Source organism: Pseudonaja textilis, chromosome Z (genome assembly GCF_049901715.1).
Source record: "Pseudonaja textilis isolate UNSWEBS1 chromosome Z, rPseTex1.2, whole genome shotgun sequence".
NCBI lineage: Eukaryota > Metazoa > Chordata > Lepidosauria > Squamata > Elapidae > Pseudonaja > Pseudonaja textilis.
Window position 1 is genome coordinate 57,849,930 of NC_142008.1, and position 23,912 is coordinate 57,873,841.

A 23,912-nucleotide genomic window follows, 5' to 3' on the forward strand; every position below is an offset into this window, starting at 1 on the left:
GCTATTGTTCACTGATGACATAGCATTAATCACAAAGACAGAGCAAGAAGCTAATGAGATTATTTCACTGTTAGAGAAGAAATTTAAAATAAAACATTTAGGTGACATTAAACAGTATCTTGGTTTGAAAATAGATAAAACTAAGGGAGGCTACAAAATCTCACAGGCAGATAAAATTAACCAGTTACTGAAGAACTTTCAAATGGAACTTTGTAAACCAGCTAAAACACCAGTGAGCCAGGAGTTTAGCCACAGTGATGTGCAAAGTCCTGTTTTTGATAAAGTCATTTATCAATCATTGATTGGTAGTTTATCCTATTTTAGTAATTGATCTAGGCCAGACATAGCATATAGTGACAACCAATTAGCCAGGTTTAATGCAGAGCCTACTGAAAGGCACTGGCAAGCTGCTAAGTGAGTGTTGAGATATCTTAAACAAATGATGCATTATGCATTATATTTGGAGCCTAAGGATGAACTAAGTTTAACTGCATATGCCAATGCAAGCTTCGCTACAGACGTACCTACATGTAAATCAACGTCAGGTCCTGTAGTATTATTAAGAAAGATGTTAATTGGATGGCGTTCTATTTGACAAAAACATCTAAGCTTATCAACAATGGAGGCTGAATTCTCATGTTTGTCTCTGTTATGTACGGACTTAGTATGTTATAAACAACTAATGATAGACATGGGAATTAATGTAAAGGAACCTATTGTTGTATATGAAGACAACCAATCAGCAATTCAGATGGCTTCCAATCTCGCTGTAAAGACAAGATCAAAATACACTGATCTATGATATCTGAATGTGAGACAATGTGTTCAAAGTAAAATGATTATACTGAAGTACTGTATGTCAGAGAATAACATTGCAGATCATTTTACGAAAACCCAAGGCACTGTAAAACATAAGGCTTGCTGTGAGGAATATGGACTTAAACTGTAAGGTTTTATATATTGTCCTACCCAAAGGGGAGAACCTTAGGAATGATAGTCACCTAACAGTTGGGTTGGAAATATATAAACCAGGATAGTTATTTAATACTGTTGTATCTTTAAGAGAGTGCTGTAATTGTGATTGGCTGAGGTTCCTCCGACGGCCATAAGAAACCTGGTTTGTTCTCTTCTTGCATTTCCCTATTGTCTTTTGCCTGATCATCATTCTGCTGGAATTGCTGTGAGTCTTGCAAACTGTTAGCACACTCCGGTTACTGAACTTTGTTTATGATACAGGACTTCGTTTTTGGATTATCCCTGGTCTGATTGTATTGAATACTACCTGCTTTAACCGTGTATGATTTGGACTGTTTGTTGGATTTTGTTTACCCGTTTACAGGAAGTAAAACCTACATTTTACTATTCAGTGTATCTGTATACTGGTTGTGTGTTATTCCTCACCACTCTCACTATGCTTCCCTGAGTGCACTCATGCTCCTAACGGGGAATACCTCAACAACATGGTACCATGGTTTTACATAAGGTATTTCACTACTTAAAGTTGGTCTTGAAATATTGTTCTAGTTTCCCTATCCAATATTTGTCTGACTCTCCCAAATGGTCCCCATGATAATCAGGGGGACTTATATTTTGGCCACTTTTTGTGACATAATCTAATCATTTGACTTTTAGTTAATTTACAGGTTCATGGGATTAAATTATCATCATCCCATTGAGATAAAAATTGTCCTAAGGGACTTTCTGATGGTATTTCTACAGTACTGTGAGTTGGTTTTACAGCAAGAGTATCTTTCTTTGGCTTAGCACAACAACTACAATTATTGCCCATCTTCTCTCTTGAAAGTTTTCCTGATTATGGTTTCCTGAGGTTGTTGATTTTATGGCCACTCAATATCACCGACACCAGTCCACTTCCCTTCAGGCTGGCCTTCCCCCTCGCGGGATAAGGAACCACAATCTTTCGGGTCTGCACTCGCTCTGGACTCACTAGTGTTCCCAGAACACAGTCCAACACACACATACACAGCTGTTATCAATAAACCTCCCACAATCGCTCTCCCGACCACCCAGGTACAATTGTGTCTTTCCCATTTTGGGGGCAAAAGTTTCTTACCTGGGCCAGTGCACCGGGTTGCCTGGTCCTTTTAGAGCCTCAGCAGTTGTTGTCTCTTGCCTGCTCCTTTGATATCGTGGACCAGAGCTATTAATTTAGAGTTGGCTCGGGTCCCGCAAATGGAAGTTCAGTCTCAGATTACTCTAGGCCAGAGGTGGGCAAACTATGGCCCGCAGGCCACATCAGGCCCGTTGGTCTGTCCAATCCGGCCCGCCCCTGAAAAAATATCGCTGGGCGTGACGTATTGCCCTGTGCCGCGTGGCCCCCAAAGCTGCAAAACAGTGCGGAGCGCTCTCGGGGTAGGAAAGAAAAGAACTTTGCAAAGGCCTCAGCTGGGAGTTCGAAATCACCTTCGAGTGCGACCTCTCCGAAGGTGAGTCCCCGCCGATCCCCTTTTTTTTCCGGGGCTTCCAGGCTTAAACTTTGCAAAGGCAAAGTTTGCAGGCTGGAGCATCTTCCCGCCAAGGAGTGGGAAGGGTTCCGCCCGGTGGGCTGGCTGCTTGGAGCGGGCTACTTGGAGCCACCTAAAGCTAGGCCGCTGCTGGTGGAGTCTTGCCCTGCCTTGGTGTCCCGTTTCCCGGCTCGGCGGTCCTGCTCGGGCGGCACTTTAAGACCCTCTAGGGAAATTAAGAACTCGACAGGACTTACAGGAACAGGGATTTAAAATTGACCAGTGGTTATACATACAAATCCATAGCAGATACAAACAAGATATCAAAGAGTTGGGAATCTATAGCAAATTACAATATTTAGATAAAATCTTATTAGGATCAAATAAAAAGAATATTGCTAAATTTTATAAATACTTATTGGAGGTAGAATTAGAGCAAGAGATAGTGAAAGGGAACATGATAGCGTGGAGTAGGAATATTGGAAGAAGCATTACATCAACAGAATGGGAAAAGATCTGGAATAGAAACACCAAGATTACGAAATCGGCGGCGTACAAAGAAAATATGTATAAAATGTTATATAGATGGCACTTACCCCCTTCGAGGCTGGCGAAGATGAACCCTAACATGAGCTCAAGGTGTTGGAAATGCAAAAGCACTGAAGGAACTTTTTTCCACATGTGGTGGTCTTGTAAAACTACCCAAAAATTTTGGCAAAAAATCAGAAAATGGTTGGAGGAGATAACTAAAGAACAAATAGACTATAAACCAGAGTTCTTCCTGTTAGGGATCTCTGATAGATATTTATCCAAAAAGACAAAATATGTAATAATCCATATTCTAACTGCGGCTAGACTAGCGTTTGCCCAATGTTGGAAATCACCTCATACACCTACAGAGCAAATGGTTATTCAGAAAATTTGTGAGTGTGCTGAAATGGATAAACTAACTATAGCGCTAAAAAACAAAGAGTCCTCAACATTTTACAACAACTGGGACTTATGGTATAATTGGCTTATACAGAGACAAATTATGTAAATGATATAGAGTAACTTAAACATATTGGAAAAGAGGAGTAGATTGGATATGACAAAGAGAAATGATCCTTACAGACTGTCACAAAAAGATATCGTTTGCTTTTAAATGTACTTTCTACCTTATTCTCCCTCCCCCTCCCCCTCTCCCTCTATATCCTTTCTCTCCACCCCAACCGGCCCTTACCCGGTTTATTAGGCCGGGTGTTTTCTTTCTTTCCCTTTAGCCGTTTTTTTTTCTATTCTGTAAATGTACTGTTGATACATTTTTAAATTGTAAATTCAATAAAATATTATTAAAAAAAATAAAAAATTTAAGCCTGGAATCTCCGGAAACCCGAGCAACTTCCCAGCAACTTGCGGCTTTCTTTTTACCTCGTGGGCGCTCGCACCTGGCCCCAAGCCGCATGCGGCAGAGGGGAAGCCCAGCGGGGGCTGCTTGAGGTGACCCGGCAGCGCTCAGGCTTCCTCCGCCGCACGGACTCGGGGCCAGGCGTGAGCGCCTGCGAGCTAAAAAGGAGGGGCTTCCAGGCTTAAACTTTGCAAAGGCAAAGTTTGCAGGTGGGAGCGTCTTCCCGCCGAGGAGCGGGAAGGGTTCCGCCTGGTGGGTGGGCGGGCTGCTTGGACGAGGCGACCCAGCAGCGCTCCGGGCTTCCCCTCCGCTGCGCGGCTCAGGGCCGGGCACGAGCGCCTGCGAGTTAAAAGGAGGGGCTTCCAGGCTTAAACTTTGCATGGTAGCATGGTAGTAGTGTCAATAGGTATCGAAGCATTTAGAACAACTTTGCAATTAAGTTTGAAAAGGGAGAAGAGTAAAGTACAATACAATAAGAACAAGAAAGGTGGGGTTCTGTAGGTATGAGAGATTCCACCTAGAAGAAATTCCAAAATAAAATTGAAAAAAAAAAATCTATGGCAAACCACTTCTGCATTGCCAAGAAAATAATAACTTTCATATTTAGAAATTTTAGTGCCAGATAATGAGACTTATAAACAGAAACAGTTAGGCAAGTGTTAAAAAAAATCAAACAAAAAACAAAACCCAAATGAACAAGTTCCTCATGCAAACCACTTTCAAAAACTGTGGAGGTAACCATGTCCTGCTTTCCAATACACATCTAAAATTACACCTCTTGATCAAAGCCCAGGGCAGGAGCAACTCAATCTGCATATCTTAAATATCCTAACAAATGTAGGCTACCTTCAACCATTTTTTAAACTACTTGCAAGCAGAATTTCGGTTTATTTGTGACCTAGCTCAAAAAATTGGACAAAGAAAATTCTTCTAACACTCCTGGTCTAGACAGAAAAGTGTTGGTGGATGTTTATACAGTCCTCTGGCCTCCTTACCAAGAGATGGGCTATCAAAACAGAAAATTATAGTGGTATATTCTTGTGTTACTTCAGAATCAGGAGAAGAGTGTATTAAACTGGCTGAATTCACCTTTGGATTCATGAATCCAACTTCTGGTAAGAATCTGATAAGGGTAGTTGAGTCTTTCTGAAGCAAATCAGAATACTTTCCACCAAATCTTACAATCAATATGCATTCCATGTCCCTCTAAGTAGACTTGCCTTCCATGAATTTATTTTAGGCCTCCTTAACTGATACAAGAAAAAGAAAAGCAGAATTTGTGTAAACTGAATCTGACAGGTTTTTTAAGATTATACTTACTGTAGACATTTTTAAGAATATGACGTTATCAGTGCAGTTACACTAAATATAATTCATCAGCATTGAATGGCATTTACCCTGCAGATACAGATATAGATTAACAAAGTTGGAAGGGACCCTATACCATTTCTGACAAATGGCTGTCCAATCTCTTCTTGAAAGCCTCCAGTGAAGAAGCTCCCACAACTTCCAAAGGCAAGCTGTTCCTTTGGTTGATTGTTCTCACTGTCAGAAAATTTCTCCTTATTTCCAGGTTAAATCTTTCCTTGTTCAGTTTCCATCCATTATTCCTTGTCTGGCCTCTAGGTGCTTTAGAAAATAGCAAGACTCCTTCCTCTCTGTGGCAGCCTCTCAGATATTGGAACCCTGCTATCATGTCTCCCTGGTCCTCTTCACTAGACTAATGAATAAAAAACAGGGCCAGCTAAGAAGCCAAAGTGAAATGACTGTTCCAGGGCTGTATTCCTCAATTTTAACTCTAGAAACGGCAGTGCGAGCAAAGAATGTAGAATTGTGGCCTCGAGACTAATGAGTTAATACTCCCAGGGCTCTCCTGAACATTTCTATTTTTGAAGCTCCCGATAGCGAAGCTTTTTCTCAGCTCCGCCTTCTTCCTACAGACCCATTTTAGCCTCTCATTAGTCGTCCTCTCTTAGTTGGGCTCTCGGACTTCATCCCCTTCTTTCCACCTCTTCAGTTCCGTCTCCTTTTAGAGCTGACGTTCCCTCCGTTCACAATGTTGCCCTCTTTAAATTAGGCGCTCAGGAAGCTTCTGCTTCTGCGCTGAAGCCAAGGTGAGAGCAACCATTGGCAAGCAGGGAAAGGAAATCGCTGAGAGCAGCTCCTCCCACGTGACTTGTGCGGAAGTAAGATGGACGAATGACTGGAGGAGCAGTCTCTTCAATCCTCGATTATGAACAAAAGGAATCAAATTTCGTATGTGAAGCCGGCCGAGCCCGCTTTCCTGAGTCGTTTCAAAGAGCGAATCGGCTATCGGGAGGGGCCCACCGTGGACACCAAGGTAACAGCATCAAACTTCTCCCTTCTCCCAAAGTTGCTTTTTCAGAATGACTGAGATTCTCCATAGACTGCCCCCTTCTGTTTCTGTTCCTTGGGCCCTCCCTTTTCTTAAAATCCATCCCCAGACTTCTTTATATATATATATATATATTTAGTCAGTCAATTGCTTACAAGATAATAGGTATAAGTAAAAACATAGTTATGAATACATGGATACATATAAAAAAATAAAAGAAAAAAAATAAAAGAAACAATAGTACAGGATGATAGGCATGTTGGTGCGCTTATGTACGTCCCTTACAGACCTCTTAGGAAAGGGGTGAGGTCAATAGTAGAAAGTCTAAGGTTAAAGTTTTTGGGGTTTGGGGAAGAAACCACAGAGTCAGGTAAAGTATTCCAGACACTGATCACTCTGTTGCTGAAGTCGTATTTCCTGCAATCAAGTTTGGTGCGATTAACCTTGAGTTTGTATCGTTTGCTCTTGTGTTGTTATGGTTGAAGCTGAAGTATTCATTGACATGTAGGACATTGCAATGTATGATTTTATATACTATACTTAGATCGGACTGAAGGTGGTGTAGTTCTAGGTTTTCTAGGTCTAGAATTCTGAGTCAGGTGGCATAAGGTATTCTGCAAGGAGTAGAAGAGTGTAGACCTCTTCTTGTGAAATATTTCTGGACTTTCTCAACTGTGCTAATATCAGATATGAATGTGGGCTCCAGTCTGATGAGCTGGATTTGAGTATTGGTCTAGCAAATGTTTTGTATGCTCTAGTTATTAGTGCAATATTACCAGAGAAAAAGCTACATAAGATTAGGTTAATAACTCTTGACGGCTTTTTGGCTATGTAGTTACAGTGGGCTCTAGCACTTAGGTCATTAGAGATGAGTACTCCAAGGTCCTTGACAGAGTTTGGATCATCAACAAGGTCTTGAGTATTCAGCCTGTATTTTATTTTCTGATTTTTTTTGCCAATATGTAGGACAGAGCATTTATTGAGATTTGAAGTTGCCATTTGTTTGACCATTCTGATGCATAGTCAAGGTCTTTTTGAAGGGTATCAGTATTGTCTGTGGTGTTGAATAGCTTTACATCATCAGCGAAGAAAATGCAGTTGTTCTTGATATGATCACAGAGGTCATTTATATAGAGTATGAAAAGAGTTGGTCCTAGAACACTGCTCTGGGGGACACTACTGTTGATAGGTACAGAATTTGATAGGACACTCCCAATTTTGACCATTTATTGCCTGTTTGACAGGAATGCTTTTGTCCAATTATGCAGGTGTCCAGAGATACCATAAGATTTTAGTTTTAGGAGTAGTTTGTCATGTACCACTGAATCAAAGGCTTTACAGTAGTCTATGTAGATTGCGTCTATTGCTTTGCCCTGATCGAGTTGTGTAGTCCATATTTTTTTTTGCACTGTAAGAGTTGCAGATTGCAGGATAGTTTTTTCCTGAAACCAAATTGTTTATTAGAGAGTAGGTTGCTTGTTTAAAAGTGGAGGATGATGGATTGGTTAATAATTGATTCCATTACTTTACAGGTGATGCAGGATAAAGAGATTGGTCTGCAATTTACAACTAGGCTGGGGTCTCCCTTTTTGAAGATGTAGAAAGACTGTGGCTTGTGACCATAGTTTTGGCAAGGAGCTGGTCCTGAAAGATTTTTCAAAGATTATGCTTAGAGGTTCGGCTATGGCAGTGGATAGCTTTTTAAAGAAGTAGGCACATATTCCGTCCGGTCCAATAGATAGAGATGGTTTTAGATTGCGTAGTGCTTTTTCAACATTGTGTTCTGTAAAATCAATATGTTTAGATCATTGTAGTTGTCTGGTTCGACTAGGAAATACTGGGCATGATCCATTGCTGTTTACAAATACTGAGCCAAAGAATGTGTTAAAGAGGTTGGCTTTAATAGTGTCGTCGTTGCAGTCTTTACCATTAGGTCCTTTCAGGGATGGGATGGACCTTGGGTCTTTTAGTTTGTTGTTTACAAAATTTTAGAAAGCACAGGTGGAATTGGTGCGTAGAAGGTTTTCTTCTTGTTTAATGTGATAATTGGTGCATTCAGTTTTTATCTGGTGGCATAAATTTTTGTATCGGCTTTTGAAGTTGTCAACGTGACCAGATTTGTTTTTCCGCCAAAGTGATTTCTTTTTGGATTGAAGCTTCCTTATTGTTATGAGTAATTTGTTTTTTCTGGTTTTGGGAGTTGTTAATGGTACATATAGTTTGATGACTCTTTTGACTTCAAGTAAAAGTATGTTGTAATGGTCTTCTACAGTATTGCATCCAGAGAATAGAAATTGCTAATCAAGGGATGAGAGATCGTTGTTTATAAGATCATAGTTGCATTTTTTGAAGTTATAATTGGGGATTCCATTGTTGTGATGATTTTTGTGTGGACGTATGTTGAGACAAAAGTCAATCATGTTGTGGTCACTGTTGGAAAAGGGTTCTTTAATTTGTATTCCGTAAATTGATTTAAAACTATTGCAGAAGATGAGATTGAGGCAGTTATTAAGTCTAGTGTTGTTGGTTACTAGTTGTTCTAGTCCCAGATTTGTTACTGCATTGTAGAAAGTTGCATGTGATGGTTCAGTTGTACATTTGTTAAGGGTCCAGTTAATATGAGGTAGATTGAAGTCACCAAGAAAGATAAAAGCGTGTGGGCAGGATGCTGCCCATGTTAGTAGTGTATTTAGCTTGTTTAACATAGTAAGAACTGAAATGTGATATTTAAGGATAGTTCGCAGGCAATTGTCTCAGGAAGAGCAAGCTCCTGGGTAACTTGGTTGTTTTTTAGATGTAGGGACTTTTTATAGAAGATAGCAGCACCACCTCCTCTACGGATTTCACGATCTGATCGGTAAACATGATAGTCTCTTACTATGGTAATGGAGTCAGGGAGAGATGCATTGAGCCATGTTTCACAGAAAAATATAATGTTGAATTTAGCCGTATTTAGGAAGAGGAGAAATTCAGGTATTTTATTTACAAGGCTTCTTGCATTGAGTAGCTTGCATTTAAGGCCAGTTGTGGTTGGAATAGAGATAGTTAGGGGCATGCGTGCCTAGTTCAGCATGAGGTAGAAAGTGCTAGCTTCCTCACCAGGGCTGCGAGAAAGGAATGGCAAGCGCTACCTGAATTTTCTGAGTCAGCAAAGCAAAGCAAAGCAAAATGGAAAAAAATTCCAACAATTGTTTTGTTTTAGCAGTGGTTTGATGTATTCTTACTTGCAGAATACATGATATGAAAAAGTACTACTTAAAGTCAAGAGGAATGAAATAGATAACAGTGATACAGTTCTGGGAATTTTTGGCAGTTACTAGACCAGGGGTCACCAACCTTTTGGACCTCAGGGACTAAGGGTTGTAAGTTCATAATTTTAAATCCCACAGACCACTAATATAAATCCAGCGTGCCACTTGCTGAAGCTCCTGGACTTCCAGTGATGGGATGGGGTCCTTCGGGCACTTAATTTGGCCGCCTGTTTCTGCAACCTTAAAGGCTCAAAGAGTCATTTGGACCCGTTTCCCACAGAAAACAAAACACTGGGATCTCTCTCTCTCTCCCTCCCTCCCTCCCTCTTTCTCACACACATCTCTATCTCTTTCTTGCTCTCTCTCTCTCTCTTTCTCTGAATCTCTCTCATCTCTCTCTCTCTATCCTCTCTCTCATCTCTCCCCCCTCTGTCTCTCTGTCTCTCTGTTTCATCTCTTTTTCTCTCTCTCTGATTCTCTCTTTCTCTCATCTCTTTCTTTTTCTCTCTCTCATCTCTCTCTCATTCTCATTCTCTTTCTCTCTCCTCTCTCTCTCTTTCTCCCCCCCCCCCTCTCATTCTGATTCTCTGGCACTCTCTGGGTCTCGCGGGTGCTTCTTCGGCTTTTGTTGGTGCTGGACGTATCTGAGTCGCTCGGGGAGATGCATGACCTGCTCTCCACCCCGAGACACTTGCCTGACCTGGCTGCAGCCAATGCTCTGCATCATAATGGGCTTCAGGAGGAGGAGGGGACGCCATCTCTCCCATTGTGAAGTGCACTAAATTTAACTGCTGCAAGAGCAGTGGGCGGGCCATGGAGGCACCAATAGCAACGGTGAAGAGAAACAGCTGGGTTGAGTCAGTGTCTTGGGGCTGAGAGGAAGTCACATATCTCCCCATGCAACTGAGTTGTGCGGAGCACCAACAAGGGCTGGAAGAAACGCCCACGAGACAGAGCAAGAGATGAAGCTTTGCTCCTGCTCTGGAATATGGAGCAAATCTCCATCCCCCACCCTTCCCTTCTCAGGCCAGGCGAGGAGTGATGGGGAGGGCAAGGGGTGGGGCCAGCCAGTGGTGGATTCAGCCAACCGATTGGTGACCTCTGTACTAGACAGTAACTGTTAGGTGATCATTTCACTTAACTGAACAGGCAGAATAATCACAATGGTCAAAAAATCAGTGGAAGTGGAAGTGATGTTCTAATTTGTATTGGTCTCTCCATTGAATTTCCACATGAGAACCTGGCAAAAAATGGAGGAAACCTGCCCTGCCTTGCCCTGATCACATCATTAGGATCTGAAATGTTTTTCCACTCTGCAGGAGGATGTCACTCCATCAGTGGAGTGCAGAAATGGAATTCAAATCTTCAAAATCTGAGCTCTTGACTCAGGGGGGACTTGATATCCTCCCAAGGGTGGAAAAACAAAATTCAGATCCTGATGATTTGTGGCCTGTTTCTATGGCCTTCTGAACAAGTTCCTTTCTGAGTTGTGGAGGAATGCTTTTGGTGAAGTGCAAAAACAGATATCATAATTTGAATTCTGTTTTTGCACTCTGCCAGAGGTTTTCCTTTCCACGTAAAGAAGGAAGCTGAATTCCTTTGCCAGACATCTCGTTTTCAGCCAGTCCCTGGAAAAGAAAAGGATATGAAAGTCAAGCAGAATGTGGAGAGGCAGCATGCTAAACAAGAAATGTGGGTACCTCAGGTAAGTGAGGGAGGCCCGAAAAATCCAGCACATATCATGCAAGTGTTTCCCTGTGAGAAGCTGAAAATACTTTCAGCTCCTGAATAAAACTACCTGGGCTCCCAACCTTCCAGTCACCGCTTCCTCCTTAAATAGGCTACTGCTTGCTCAATGACCACATTCAAATAACTGCAACCTGGAGCGCTGGAATTGTGGTTACTAAGAAAAAACTTTCTGACAGTGAGAACAATCAACCAGTGGAACAGCTTGCCCTTGGAAGTTGTGGGAGCATCATCACTTGAGACTTTCAAGAAGAGATTGGACTGCCATTTGTCAGAAATGATGTAGGGTCTCCCGCACGGGCAGGGGGTTGGACTAGATGACCTACAAGGTCCCTTTCAACTCTGATTACCTGTTATCGGAAGCAGTTGTGACATCTCATTTAATGACTGCTTTGCATAACAACTGAGATTCTGAGCTCAATTGTGATAATAAATTAACTAGTTTTCTAACTACATTCCCATTATACATTCTCTTGTCAAGCTACAAGTTTAGGATTAAGTTTCCACAAGGAGTCACAGCTTTTTGCCACTTAGAGATATTCTAGTCCCATCCTTTATAATGCTATAGAAAATTCATAACAGTATGACTTTCTATTGGTTTTGGGATAGGAGAAGTATGGTAAAACACCTATGTAGATATATATGTTTGAAGGCAAAACTGGAAAAGGAGGAAAAAAGGAAAGAAGCTGTGAAACATTTCTGGAAAAGGCCTTTGATTAAAATTTGGATTTTTAGAAGTAGTAAATTTAATCAAGTTTCTGTGCTAAAAATATCTTTTTTCTTCTGCTGTGAAAATAACTTTTTCCTTATTTTTCTGGAGCTGCCTCCTGCCCTCACAGACAGATGATATCAAAATTTTCTAACTATTTCTCCAAAATAGGAGATAGGGTCACAATATGAAGACTCAGAAAACTTCTGGAAAAGGAGGTTAACCTCACCTTGTTAGTGCAACCATTTCCTACTCAACTTTCTTTCCCATATTTAAAGTTTCTTTTTTCAAGGGTAACCTATTTGTGTACATTGATACTTAACGTCTTTTCCAGAGAGAACAGCTTCCAGCTCCTGAAGATGACAGTGGAAGTGATAAAGAAGATGAACAACCACGGGTGATTGTTCTGAAAAAAGGAGATCTAACTGCAGAAGAAGTTGCAAATGTCAAAAAGGAGATCAAAGAGGTCACAGGTATATTGTGGAATTATTAATTATTGCACCATTTGTCCTCTAGGAAAAGGCAGAATGCAGTGTTGCTGCAGCAAGAGTAAACCCACTAATTTAGTTTTACACCCTTTGCGGGTGTCTGAAGTTTTTTTTTAAATAGCTATCCACTAGGTTTTGCAAGCTTTTTGATTGCAAAAATTATAATTAAGAAAACCAGGAAATTCTACTTGCTACAGAGTTGCTGAGAAACAGGATTTATTTGATCAGCTGTTGGAATGGGAGAGAAGTTACATGAAAGAACAAAAATATCTTTTTAAAAGCAACACTCCAAAGTACTGGTCATGCATCCTTATCCCCAAGTTATGATTATTGGTACACAACAAATGTTCCCAGAGAAAGAAGCATTGGACCTCAAGAAATGAATATAAATATGGGTAGTACTAGAACTGATTGCACTTTAGGTAAATGCAACCCCAGATGCTCTGCCTCAGAATTAATGTTTCAAGTATTCCAAATCCTGAAGGAAGTAGCAGTTAAACATTTAACTGAACAGAAGAAAAAACTGCACAGTTTTATGCATGTTTTTGTATCATATTGCTGAGTTGTCCTTCCAGAATATTTTTAAAAAATTATAATGCAAGAGTTCAAAGCACAGACTAATCTCATGTAATAATTGTAATAATATTTTATAAATTGTAAAAACAATTCAGTACCATTTGTGCTAGTTGGTGGAGTTGCTAGTTGCTAATTGATTAACACTGTATGCTATATCTGCCCTTGATCAATTACTGAGATAAGATAAACTACCAGTCAAGGACTGATAAATGTTCTTATCAAAAACAGGACTTTGAACATCACTATGGCTAAACTCCTGGCTCATTGGTGTCTTAGCCGGCTTACAAAGTTCCATTTTAAAATTCTTTAGTAATTGCTTACTTTTATCTGCCTGTGAGATTTTGTATCCTCTCCTAGTTCTATCTATCTTTAAGCCAAGATATTGTTTAATTTCTCCTAACTGTTTTATCTTAAATTTCTTCTCTAACAGTGAAATTATTTTAGTAGCTTCTTGTTCAGTTTTGGTGATTAATGCTATGCCATCAGTAAACAATAGCAACAATGACACTACACCATCACTTTCCTTTTTAAACAAACATGGATCAGCCATGCCAGCTACAAAACCTATCTTAGTTAATTCCTTAACTATACACTGGTTCCACTCATATCCTGATTGCTTCAAGCCATAAAGACTCTTTTTCAATCTCCAGCAAGCAGTTGTATTATCATTTTTTATACCTAAAGGTTTCTTTAAATATATAGTGTGTTGCAAGGGTGCATGCAGATATGCTGTGTCTACATCTAAATGATTTATAATGTATTTCTCCTTAGCTGCCCACACTAATGCTGCTCGTAATGTAGTAGCCTTCAGACTAGGTGCAAACACCTCATCATAGTTGGTTGCTGTCTGATTGAACCCTTGTGCTACTAACCTGGCTTTATGGGTAACAGTCCCATCTACACCTGTCTTTAGCTTAAAAATCCATTTACATCCTATGGCATGTTTATCAGATGGTAACTTAACATTTTCATATACCTCCAACTTCTTTAATGATTCCAGTTCCTTATCCATTACTTCCTGCCAAGCAGCCTGATCCTTAGCAGGATACAGTTTTAGTTCATTGTAGCTATTTGGAACTGTATTCACTTGGCATACAACACTAGCCTGATATCTATCAGGTGGTCGTGTTACTCGGGTTGAACGTCTTGGTAATACAGGGCTTACTGGTGGACTCACCTGTTCCGCCTGCTCCTGTTATTCTACCTCCTCCTGTGCCTGTTCTCCTACTTCCTCCTGTTCTTCCTCTTTAATGGCTATTCGTGGTTTACTTAATTCATCTTTAGGGACTATTTGGGTGTCAATAATAACATCATTGCTGGCTTCCTGTTCCACTTTATTCCACCCAACCTGCTCAAGAAATTTTGCACTAGCGCTATAATAAACATGAGCTGTGCCTTGATCCCAAAATCTAAACGACCTATGGTTGGATTCATAACCTACAAAAAATAATTTCCTAGCCCTATGTTGCCCTTTCAGTTTTATCTGTGAGGGAATATACACCCATGCTGGAGCTCCAAATGTATGTAGGTAACTTAAATTTGGTTTTCTGCCATGCCAACAAGTGAATGGCAATTCTCCAGTTGATGTGTTAACTACATTGTTCAGCACATGGTTGCTACACATTATGGCCTCACCCCACAGTGTTTCAGGCAAACTTGAATCAGATAACATAGTGCGAGCCATGACTTGTAATGTTTGCCCTCTTCGTTCTTCAAATAAGTTATGTTATGGTCTGAAAGATGCAGAACGTTTATGCTGGACACCAGCCAATTTCAGCATTGTTTGGAATCTCTTGTTAATAAACTCTGTCCCATTATCAGTAACTAAAGTAATTACTTTATTCCTCATTTTTCTCTCAGCAAACTTTAGCCAGTTAAAGAAATGTTGGAATGTTTCTGTTTTGTTTTTCATGAGATAGCAGAAACCATACCGTGACTAATGGTCCATTATACTCAAAATATAGCAGGCACCTCCCAAACTAGGTTTCTTAGGACCAATTATGTCAGCAAACACAACCTCTAAAGGTTCTTTGGTCTTAAACCCATTCAGTCTGTTTGCTGGAGTAACCTTGCTTTTATCTTGGCTACAGGCATTACAGTTTAAATACTTGCTACAGGGTTTCAATTTTACTCCCTCTGACACAATTGAACAGTTTGTTTCAGCATCTTGAAATTAATGTGTCCCAGACGTCTATGCAGTAAATGTATACATTCGTAATGTGGCTTAGCATTGTTATAAACTGAGTTAGCCATCTGCAACTGGTCATCATGTATCACATATAAATCATTCTCTAAAGTAGCAGTAACACTATTACCCTCTTTCTCTATTATACAGTTATCTCCCCTAAAGGTTACTACATAACCAAGATTAACTAAAGCCCTTACTGATAACAAATTAAATTTTAGCTTAGGTATATATAACATAGTTAAATGCTCATTTATACAAGAACAATATGCAGTATTTTCACCAGAAGCTTTCATCTTCCATCCATTTGCCAGTGATACATGTTGTTTACTCGTAGACATCTTTACAAACCTCTCTCTATCTTTAGTAATGCACTGCTATGCTCCACTATCAACAACTCACAATTCATGGTTTACAGTTGAATTGCTAGACATAGCTAAACTAACATTCTTCTTGGCCTTCTGGTGATTACCAGTATTCTGTTGTTTTCCTTTCTTACAGAATCTAGCGATATGTCCCCTAGCCCCATAAGAAAAACATTTCCTAACAGTATAGGCAGTTGAACACAAATCCTCTTCTTGTGGTTGTTCCTTCCTCAATTGGTCCCTATCAAGTTGTCTTCTTGCTTCTTCTAACAACCTTCCAGTTATGTCAGTCACTGTCAGTTTATCTCTGGTCAGGACTTCCAGTGAAGATATGTAATGATCATAATTTTCATCCAATGAGGAAAGAATGATGTAAATTTGATGCAGCTCTGAAAATATCAGTTCCTTTTCATGTAGCTCTTGAAAAGTTCTTTTCATGAAGTTCAAATGAGCTAACTTATCTCCACCTTTCAGAAGACGTGCTCTAAACAGTTTACGAGTAAGATGTATGTGTGCACCTACATTGTCACGAACATAAATCCTCTTCAAATTCTCCCAACACCTAGCAGCAGACTCTTCTCCACAAATATGGACTAGCTGCTGGTCACTCAGTGTTAGTCCAATTCTCCAAAGAGCTCGTTCGTTGTTCTGTTTAAAGTCAGCAAGCTTCTTGGCATCATCCTCATTTTCTGGATCCCAAGCATTTACATCTGGTGGGTCTTGAACTGCATTCCATAACCCTTCTTCATGCAGAAGTAGACTGCACTTCGTAGACCAGGAAACATAGTTTATTCCATCCAACCGGGTTATCAGTGATAGACTAGTTGAAGGGTCTTGTGCCATCTTTACCAGGATAGTAATCCACAATTAAACAGTAAACAGCTGTCTGTATACAGTACTGTGCATTCATACCAACTCTCAGTTATCTGAGCCTGGTATGGCCTGGGCCCATAACCAGTGTTGAGGTAATTCCCCGTTAGGAGAATGAGCGCACACAGGGAGACGGAGTGAGAGTAGTGAAGAATAACACACACACAGCACACAGCCACACTGTATAGTAAAATGTAGGCTTTTACTTCCAGTAGAAAGCTTAAGCAATGTTCAACAAAACAGTCCAAGTGATTCACGGTTAAAGCAGTCAGTTTTCAGTCCAGGGATAATCAAATAACAAAGTCCAGTATCAAAAACAGTTCAGTAACAAACTTACATCAAATCCAAGATGAACTATGTAACACTCAATAGGAACGGCAACACTCTCCAGAACAACAGAACAGAAACTAAACAACCCAGGTTTCTGTCTCCATCTTATGGCCATTTGAGGAACCACGCCCAATTACAGTTTTAGCATTTTCTTAAAGAGACAGTATTAAAATGTCTGTCCTGGTTTATATATTTTCCAACCCAACTGTTAGGTGACTTACATTCCAAACAATCTCCAATCTTCTTATCTCTTTGTTTATATTCTTCTTCAATTTTTTGGAAACTCTCATCATACTTCATCATCATTTGTTGAATATTCTCCACCTTTTCATCAGTTTTTTCTATTCTTTTTTCAATATTCTCTGTTCTTGCTTGTATGCTTTGAATTCCTTGCATTATCATCTCCAGTGTCACCTTTTCTTGTTCTTTTTCTTGTTGTAACATCATCTGTATTGAGCATTGTCCTCCAGATGGTGAAGAGAAAGAAGTAGGAATTGAAAAACCAGTCGCTGTTAGTTTTCTGCTCATTTCAGATGATTCAAAATCTTCAGGTTCTTCTAGACCTTAATCCACTCATGAAATAACCAATTGTAATTCCAAGTAAAAATAGTGAAAAAAAAGATGCAAGATTTAAAAAAAAATTCTTCAGGTTCTTGTATACCTTAATCCAATCGATTAGTTAAATAGCAGTAAAAATTCAAAAAAGGAAGAAAAAACCATAAACAGAAAAAGGAAAAAAGTGTTAAATCTTATAGAAGGCAGAAAAATAAAAAGTAAAAAACTAAAGAAGAAAAAAAGAAGTTCTTCAGGTTCTTCAACACCTTAATCCAATTAAAATGTCTCAGGTATGAAAAGGTATACAAAAAAAAAGGAAGCCACAAAAAAAAACCCAATATGGAAAGTAAATAAAAAAAATGCAGGAGAGGGAGAGAGAAAAAAGACTACTCCCTTAAAAAAAAAAAGAAGGAAAACATTAATACTAAGACTTTTCCTTTAAAATAAAATGCAAAAGTAAAAATTAGGCTCCAAAAGCAAAAAGAAAGACAAAAGCAAGTTCCAAAAGGCCAAAGATCCAAATTACTATTACAAATAATAAGCTGATAAGGAGGGGATGTGAGGAATAGTGCAGCTTAAAAAAGAGAAAAAGAACACACTGCACCTATTTAGTGATCCAAGGCTTTTGTTAAGTTTTATAGCTCTCTCCTCTAGAGTCTTTTCATCTTTTTTGTGTATACTTCAACACCAGACTCCAGCTACTGATAGAAATCCAGAAGAGCACCTGCAATAATACTCTCCCACGCTTTTCCCTCTATCTTATCAGACAGGCTCAAAGTCCTTGAAAAGAAGTCTGAATTCTTTCTCAGCAATTACAGTTTTAGCATTTTCTTAAAGAGACAGTATTAAAATGTCTGTCCTGGTTTATTCTTTCAATTCTTTCTGTAGAGTCCAGCAAAAAAAAAGAAAAAATTAATTTGTCTTCCCATTTAAGATCGCCGCTTAATCACTTCTGTCTGAGATTTTACAGATTCTTTCTTTTCCTTAGGGTGTCCTTTTAAATCTTAAAGTAAAGAAAAACTTCTCACCAAACCAGCACACTTTCTCTTTCTGTTCTCTTTCGTTTCGGAGCTGTCCCAACTTCAGCAGCTTTACTGGCTGCCTTTTTGCCACTGGCAAAAAGAGCTTCTCCTGGATTTATCAGGGACTTTGCGGTATCCCTGGGATCGACAGGATGTGCTCTTTACATTCACCGTCTCTTCGGGGCGGTTTAGATCTGTTTGGACCATCCAGGAGCAAAGATATCGGCAGCAATTTCAGACCTTTAAGATCGCATGCCATATCGTCGTGACACCATTTCCGCCCTCCTTTACAACTTTTCTTATTATAGTTGTTAAATGAATCACTGCAGTTGATAACTTGGTAACAGTTGTTAAGTGAATCTGGGTTCCCCATTGTTTTTGTTTGTCAAAAGATTGCAAAAGATGACCACATGATCTTGAGACATAACTATGAACTAGTTGCTAAGCATTTGAATTTTGATTATCTGATCATGGGGATGCTACAAAGGTCGTAAGTGTGAAAAATGCTCATAAGTCACTTTTGTCAGTGCTGTTGTGACTTTGAACAATGACTTTGACTACTGAATGAGCTGCTGTAATTCGAGGATTATCTGTATTCTTTATAATTTCTATATATTTTTCCTGCAGCTTTACTAATACTTCTTCCAATGGGACATTGTAATGTATCCCTAAGTTGAAAAACTTGGCAGAATGTTTTTTAGTAATTCAAATTGTTATCTTATTTTAGTTTTGTTCACTTTGCAAACTTGTTTTTTCTTCCCCCCTTTTTCCTTAAAAAAATATGCTTCACATTATTCATTAGGTATTAAAGTATACTTTATTTATTCCAAAATGCTGCTGCAATGTTTACCAATTAGGCAGGTTTACTAAGTTGCTATTGTGTCTGTCAACTTGTATGCAAAATGATTTTTAACATTGGATGAAAAAAGATTGGATTCTAGCATGCTTTATTTCAATTATTTAGGCAGACATCATTAGGTAGTTGAAGGTGGTAATCTGAAAACCATGAGATACAAATCTAATGAAAAGTTTGGTGCACAAATCCTTTTTAATGTGTCATTTATATAGGCATGAATATACCAATGATGTCAAAGAAAGTCAAATAATTCTTTTAACAAACTTGCAGTTAAAATTACATAGATTGAACATTACATAGATGGATCATTAGGGATATGAGAGAATAAAGAATGTAAGAAATTAAATATAATGCTCAGAAAACAGTTTAATGTCGATCAGTAATTTGTGATGACAGACAAGGGTTTGGGATATCCACTTGGGTTATTTAATATATTTATAAAAATATATATGGAATGTTGTACCAAAGGTGCTTTTTTTCAAGAGGCAATTGGACTTTCTGGGTTTTCTTTGAAGACATTTCACTTCTCATCCAAGAAGCTTCTTCAGTTGTGACTGAATGGTGGGAAATGGAAGGATTTATACTCCTTGCATTCTTTTAGCAGATGTTAAGGTCACCTGGAGGTTTATCTGTGTCATCAGGGTCACCTAAGTGTTGCAAATTGGTGTTGAAACATCTTCAAAGAAAAACCAGAAGGTCCAGATGCCTCTTGAAAAAAGCACCTTTGGGACAACCATGACCTGGATAACTGAGAATCTCCATAGACATTAAGGAATGTTGTAGTGATGTTAGACGTGTGTTGATTTGGGATTGAAGACAGTTTTGTAAAGCAATGCATCAGAAAATTGGTGTATTGCACACTTGCTAGTTGTGACTGATGGGGGAAAATGCACTGACTGAATGATTGGAGGCTCTATATAAATTGTAAAAAATTAGAGACACTAGATAAATTTAAAGAGCTTGATAAAATGTTTACTAAATATTGAGAAATTGATGGAAAAATTAACATATGAAAATGCTATAAAAATTAGTGGATACAATATGGTCTGTTGTAAAAAAAATGACAAGTAAAAATGGCTTCTGTCTACTTTATTATTGAAAATAAGAATTGGTTATTTGAATAGAAATATAATTGTAAATTGAATGCAGTGGAACTCAGTTAATTAAGAGAATATGTGTAGGAGAACAAGAAGAAATAGAATGGATAATCAATAAGCACCGAATGTGAATTGAATACATAAGTACCCCCCAAAAAAGTATGTTGGAGACAAGAAAATAAGTCTAGTTGCCACTTTCTGATAATCCTACCTGGATGACACCTTCATACTGCTATGTATTTTGGGGAAGAAACTCTGAAGCTGGTGTGTGGAATAAAAAACTACACTAAGAGAAGTCTACAGAAATCACCTATGCTTCAACTTAGTTGGTACATTAAAAAAAAAAAGAATTCTAATGATTCTGCCTTCTCACCCTAACCAAGTTGCTCAGACTGGACAAACTGCTTGGATGGGCAGCAAAATGCCTCTCAAAAAAAAAAAAAAATCCAATTGCCATGACTTAACTTTCAGATAAACCAGACAAGATGACTGAAGTTGTAGCTCTTGGATTCACCTGTGGTGCACAGGCTGCACAGCCCCAGAGTACACTGGCAAAGCGTCCAGTGGGCTGCAACTGCTGCCAGATTTCATCAGCCTCTGTGCACTCACTGCCTCCTGTGCTGGCCATGTCCTCCCCAGGGTGGACGATCTTAACTGGGGCTTATTTTGGGGGTAGGGCTTATATTACAAGCAACCTACAAATCATGCTAGGGTTATTTTCTAGTTGGGTCTTATTTTCTGGAAAACACAGTATTATTAAATATGGATACCAATGCACTGAGTGGTTTGGAGTAAGTTTTTATTACAAAATCAATTTTATAAACGTTCTATTGTTTAAAATAAATAGGTTGCCCAGTAAAAGTAATGATTTTGATAATGTTTTATTTCTAAATCATATGAATTACAGGCAGTTTCAATGTAAAATTTGGGTTTGTGAATTATAGCTGCAGCTTTCCTATATATTAAAAAAAAAAGACTTGAGGTGTTTTAATCCAGCAGCTGATTTTTATCTTGTATTTTCATCCCAAAATACTATCTCATGAGCTGATCCAAGAAATTGAATATCATATATTAGAATTCAGAACATCTGATTGTGTGGGGTGTGTGTGTGTGTGTGCGTGCATTGCTGAGCAACCATGATATCTTTAGAAGTGTATAATTCAATTGAATGGTAGTTGTGAACCAGTATCTAGTAGATGCCTTAACTTGTGTGCACCAAGTTTAATTTGACATAGGTGAAAGAATTTCAGGTTTATGCCATTAGTTCATCTTTTATTTACTCAGCCTTCATCCTTTTCTTCCTGTTTGATGAAATTAGTTCCTGAATACATTTTTATTGTTTTTGGGAGGTGGACATCACAATATATCAAGTTCAGACCCACAAGATTTAACTCCCAAAGTCTGAACAGCCACTGGACAGCAGCACAGAAATGCAGTACATTCTTGTCAGGCTACAGAACTTTTCCCATTCACTCAACTAGAATGAACTTCTGAAAACGTTATCAAAACGTATCAAAAAGGAATCCTTCATTGAGATGAGACAATTATGTAGGAGTTCAAAGCAGCGTCTGAGGTCTCTCAGGCATACAGGGATACATAAGGGAGTTTAGAACCCCTCCTCTTACCTCCATGTATATTTAGTGAAATAAAAGCCAGTATGTTAATTCTTCCCCACCCCTTTTTAAGGAACTATCTTTTCACAGTTTCCCAGGGCATACCTAATTTTCCCCCACCCCCTTTTTAGAACAAAGTTTTCCAGAGATTCCCAGGACACATCTCACTGAGGAATTTTTATGATCTTCTCATCTCCTGGCTGTGCCTCTCAGAGGTGATAGTTCTGGCCATCTGGCTTTTCTCCCTCCATTGTATCATGTGTGGGTTATACAAATTTGATATAAGATTAAATATATTCAGGTTACATCAAGAAAGGATTTCTTTATCAGCCTCCCCCACCCCCTTTTCTTCTTCCACTGAAGAAATGACAGATAAACGGATCTGACAATTCTGAATATTTGGATGCCATCTTGTGGCCATCTGAATATTTGTAACCAAGATTTGGTAACTAATCAAATTGATCAGAAAGATTTTTGATTTTTTTAAATAATCAGCATACTATTCAAGATAACTGTATCCTTTTCTGCTCTAATAGATTTGGAGTAAACTCAATTTGATTAATTTTTGTAGATGCTTACAGTAATTTTCTAATACATGTTCATTTTTTAATAGATTCAGAGTCTGCATTTCTGAAAGTTTACAACAGAAGTGAATCTTTGGAGGAGCTTGACTTATTAATTACAGCATAGTTTTTGTGACTTTAGTGGATCCCATGGCTGCAAGAAAATTGCCTCCCTTGCTTCACAGTAAGAGAACTGAGATTGAGGATTTAGATTGCTTATCAATCAGGAAATCTCTTATTTATGTAGCTGAAACATCTGTATCGACTGATTACTGCTTTCTAGCATTTGCAGTGGAAATTCTCCCACTTCTATGTAGCAATGCAGAATATCATCGGAATATTTTTTATGTAAAAATATGCTTTGAAAGGTTTTATTCCTCAGGATATTTGATGTAATCTGTAGGATCATTTTAGCGAAGAAGAAAAGTATATAAAATATGATTTGTGTATTTACCTCTAGAAGCTGATCCCGAAGATGGAAAGATTATATACCGGAAACCCTCTAAGCGTTCAGCAGAAGAAAGCTATTTTGGTTTGACAGTTACTTCAAGTAAGAAAATTAAAGAGATAAAGAAGAATTCTCCAAGTTTTCAAAATTCAGCTAAGCAAGTTAAAAATAAAAGCTTGCTTTCTTTTGATGCAGAAGAAAGTGATGACTAATCTGTACAATCTGTAATTGCTGTATACACTTTTTCTTAAACAAAATGCTAAAAGTATAATGTGGAAGCAGAAACACAGGCTTTAAGTTTAATAAATGAAGGCTTTGCATTCTACACTTAGAATTACTTTCACATTTTTACCCATTATACCCATTGTAGAGTGCAAGACATTTTATTTGGGATTAAGAATGTAAATATTACTTCAGCAAAACTTCTTGTTCTGTCTTAAAATGCTGAGGAAATGTATTGGGATTATGCTCATGCTAACTATATTGATTTGAAAGGGAAGATCCTGACACAATGCAGGCTTTGGTAGAAAAATATTTGGAAGTCCAGTATGCTTGTAACTAGAGGTGGATTGTGTTGCTACAAAACACGTAGCAGGATTAACTATGTAAGGCTTTATCAAGGAACTGATCTAAATAGTTGTTTTTAATAAAGCTGATATTCTACTATTACTACTGATTGACTTGTAAAATTATCTTGTCTTTATCATTTATCCCTATTCTTCAGCAAATAAAAATGGTTTTCTATGTATATATTTTTCTTCTTAGTATAAACGATTATCCTTTAGGGTAGAAAAATACAGTACATACCTCAAATATATGATTAAGAAAGCCCCACTGAGTGCAATTTAGTTTTAAAGGATAGTTTCTTGTGCAATTTAGTTTTAAAGGGTATCCAATTTCTAAAGCATTTAAGTTATTTACCTCATAATGCGTTTGACTTGCAATTACAAGTGGCTTGGGTGACATAGAGGAGGTTGGCTCCCTGGAGAGCTCAGGCATGGGGACAAATTCTATGCCACTGGTGACCTGG

At 38.6% G+C, this 23,912-nt stretch overlaps 1 protein-coding gene across 1 annotated transcript; it reads left to right on the forward strand.

Moving 5' to 3' along the window:
- The first annotated feature begins 5,996 nt into the window (after nucleotides 1-5,996).
- On the forward strand, nucleotides 5,997-23,630 carry KIAA1143 (KIAA1143 ortholog). The gene is made up of 3 exons (XM_026717817.1): nucleotides 5,997-6,193; nucleotides 12,249-12,387; nucleotides 22,895-23,630. Exons 1-3 carry the CDS (start codon nucleotides 6,086-6,088, stop codon nucleotides 23,092-23,094), a joined length of 447 nt encoding a protein of 148 aa, XP_026573602.1. The 5' UTR covers nucleotides 5,997-6,085; the 3' UTR covers nucleotides 23,095-23,630.
- Nucleotides 23,631-23,912: the final 282 nt, after the last annotated feature.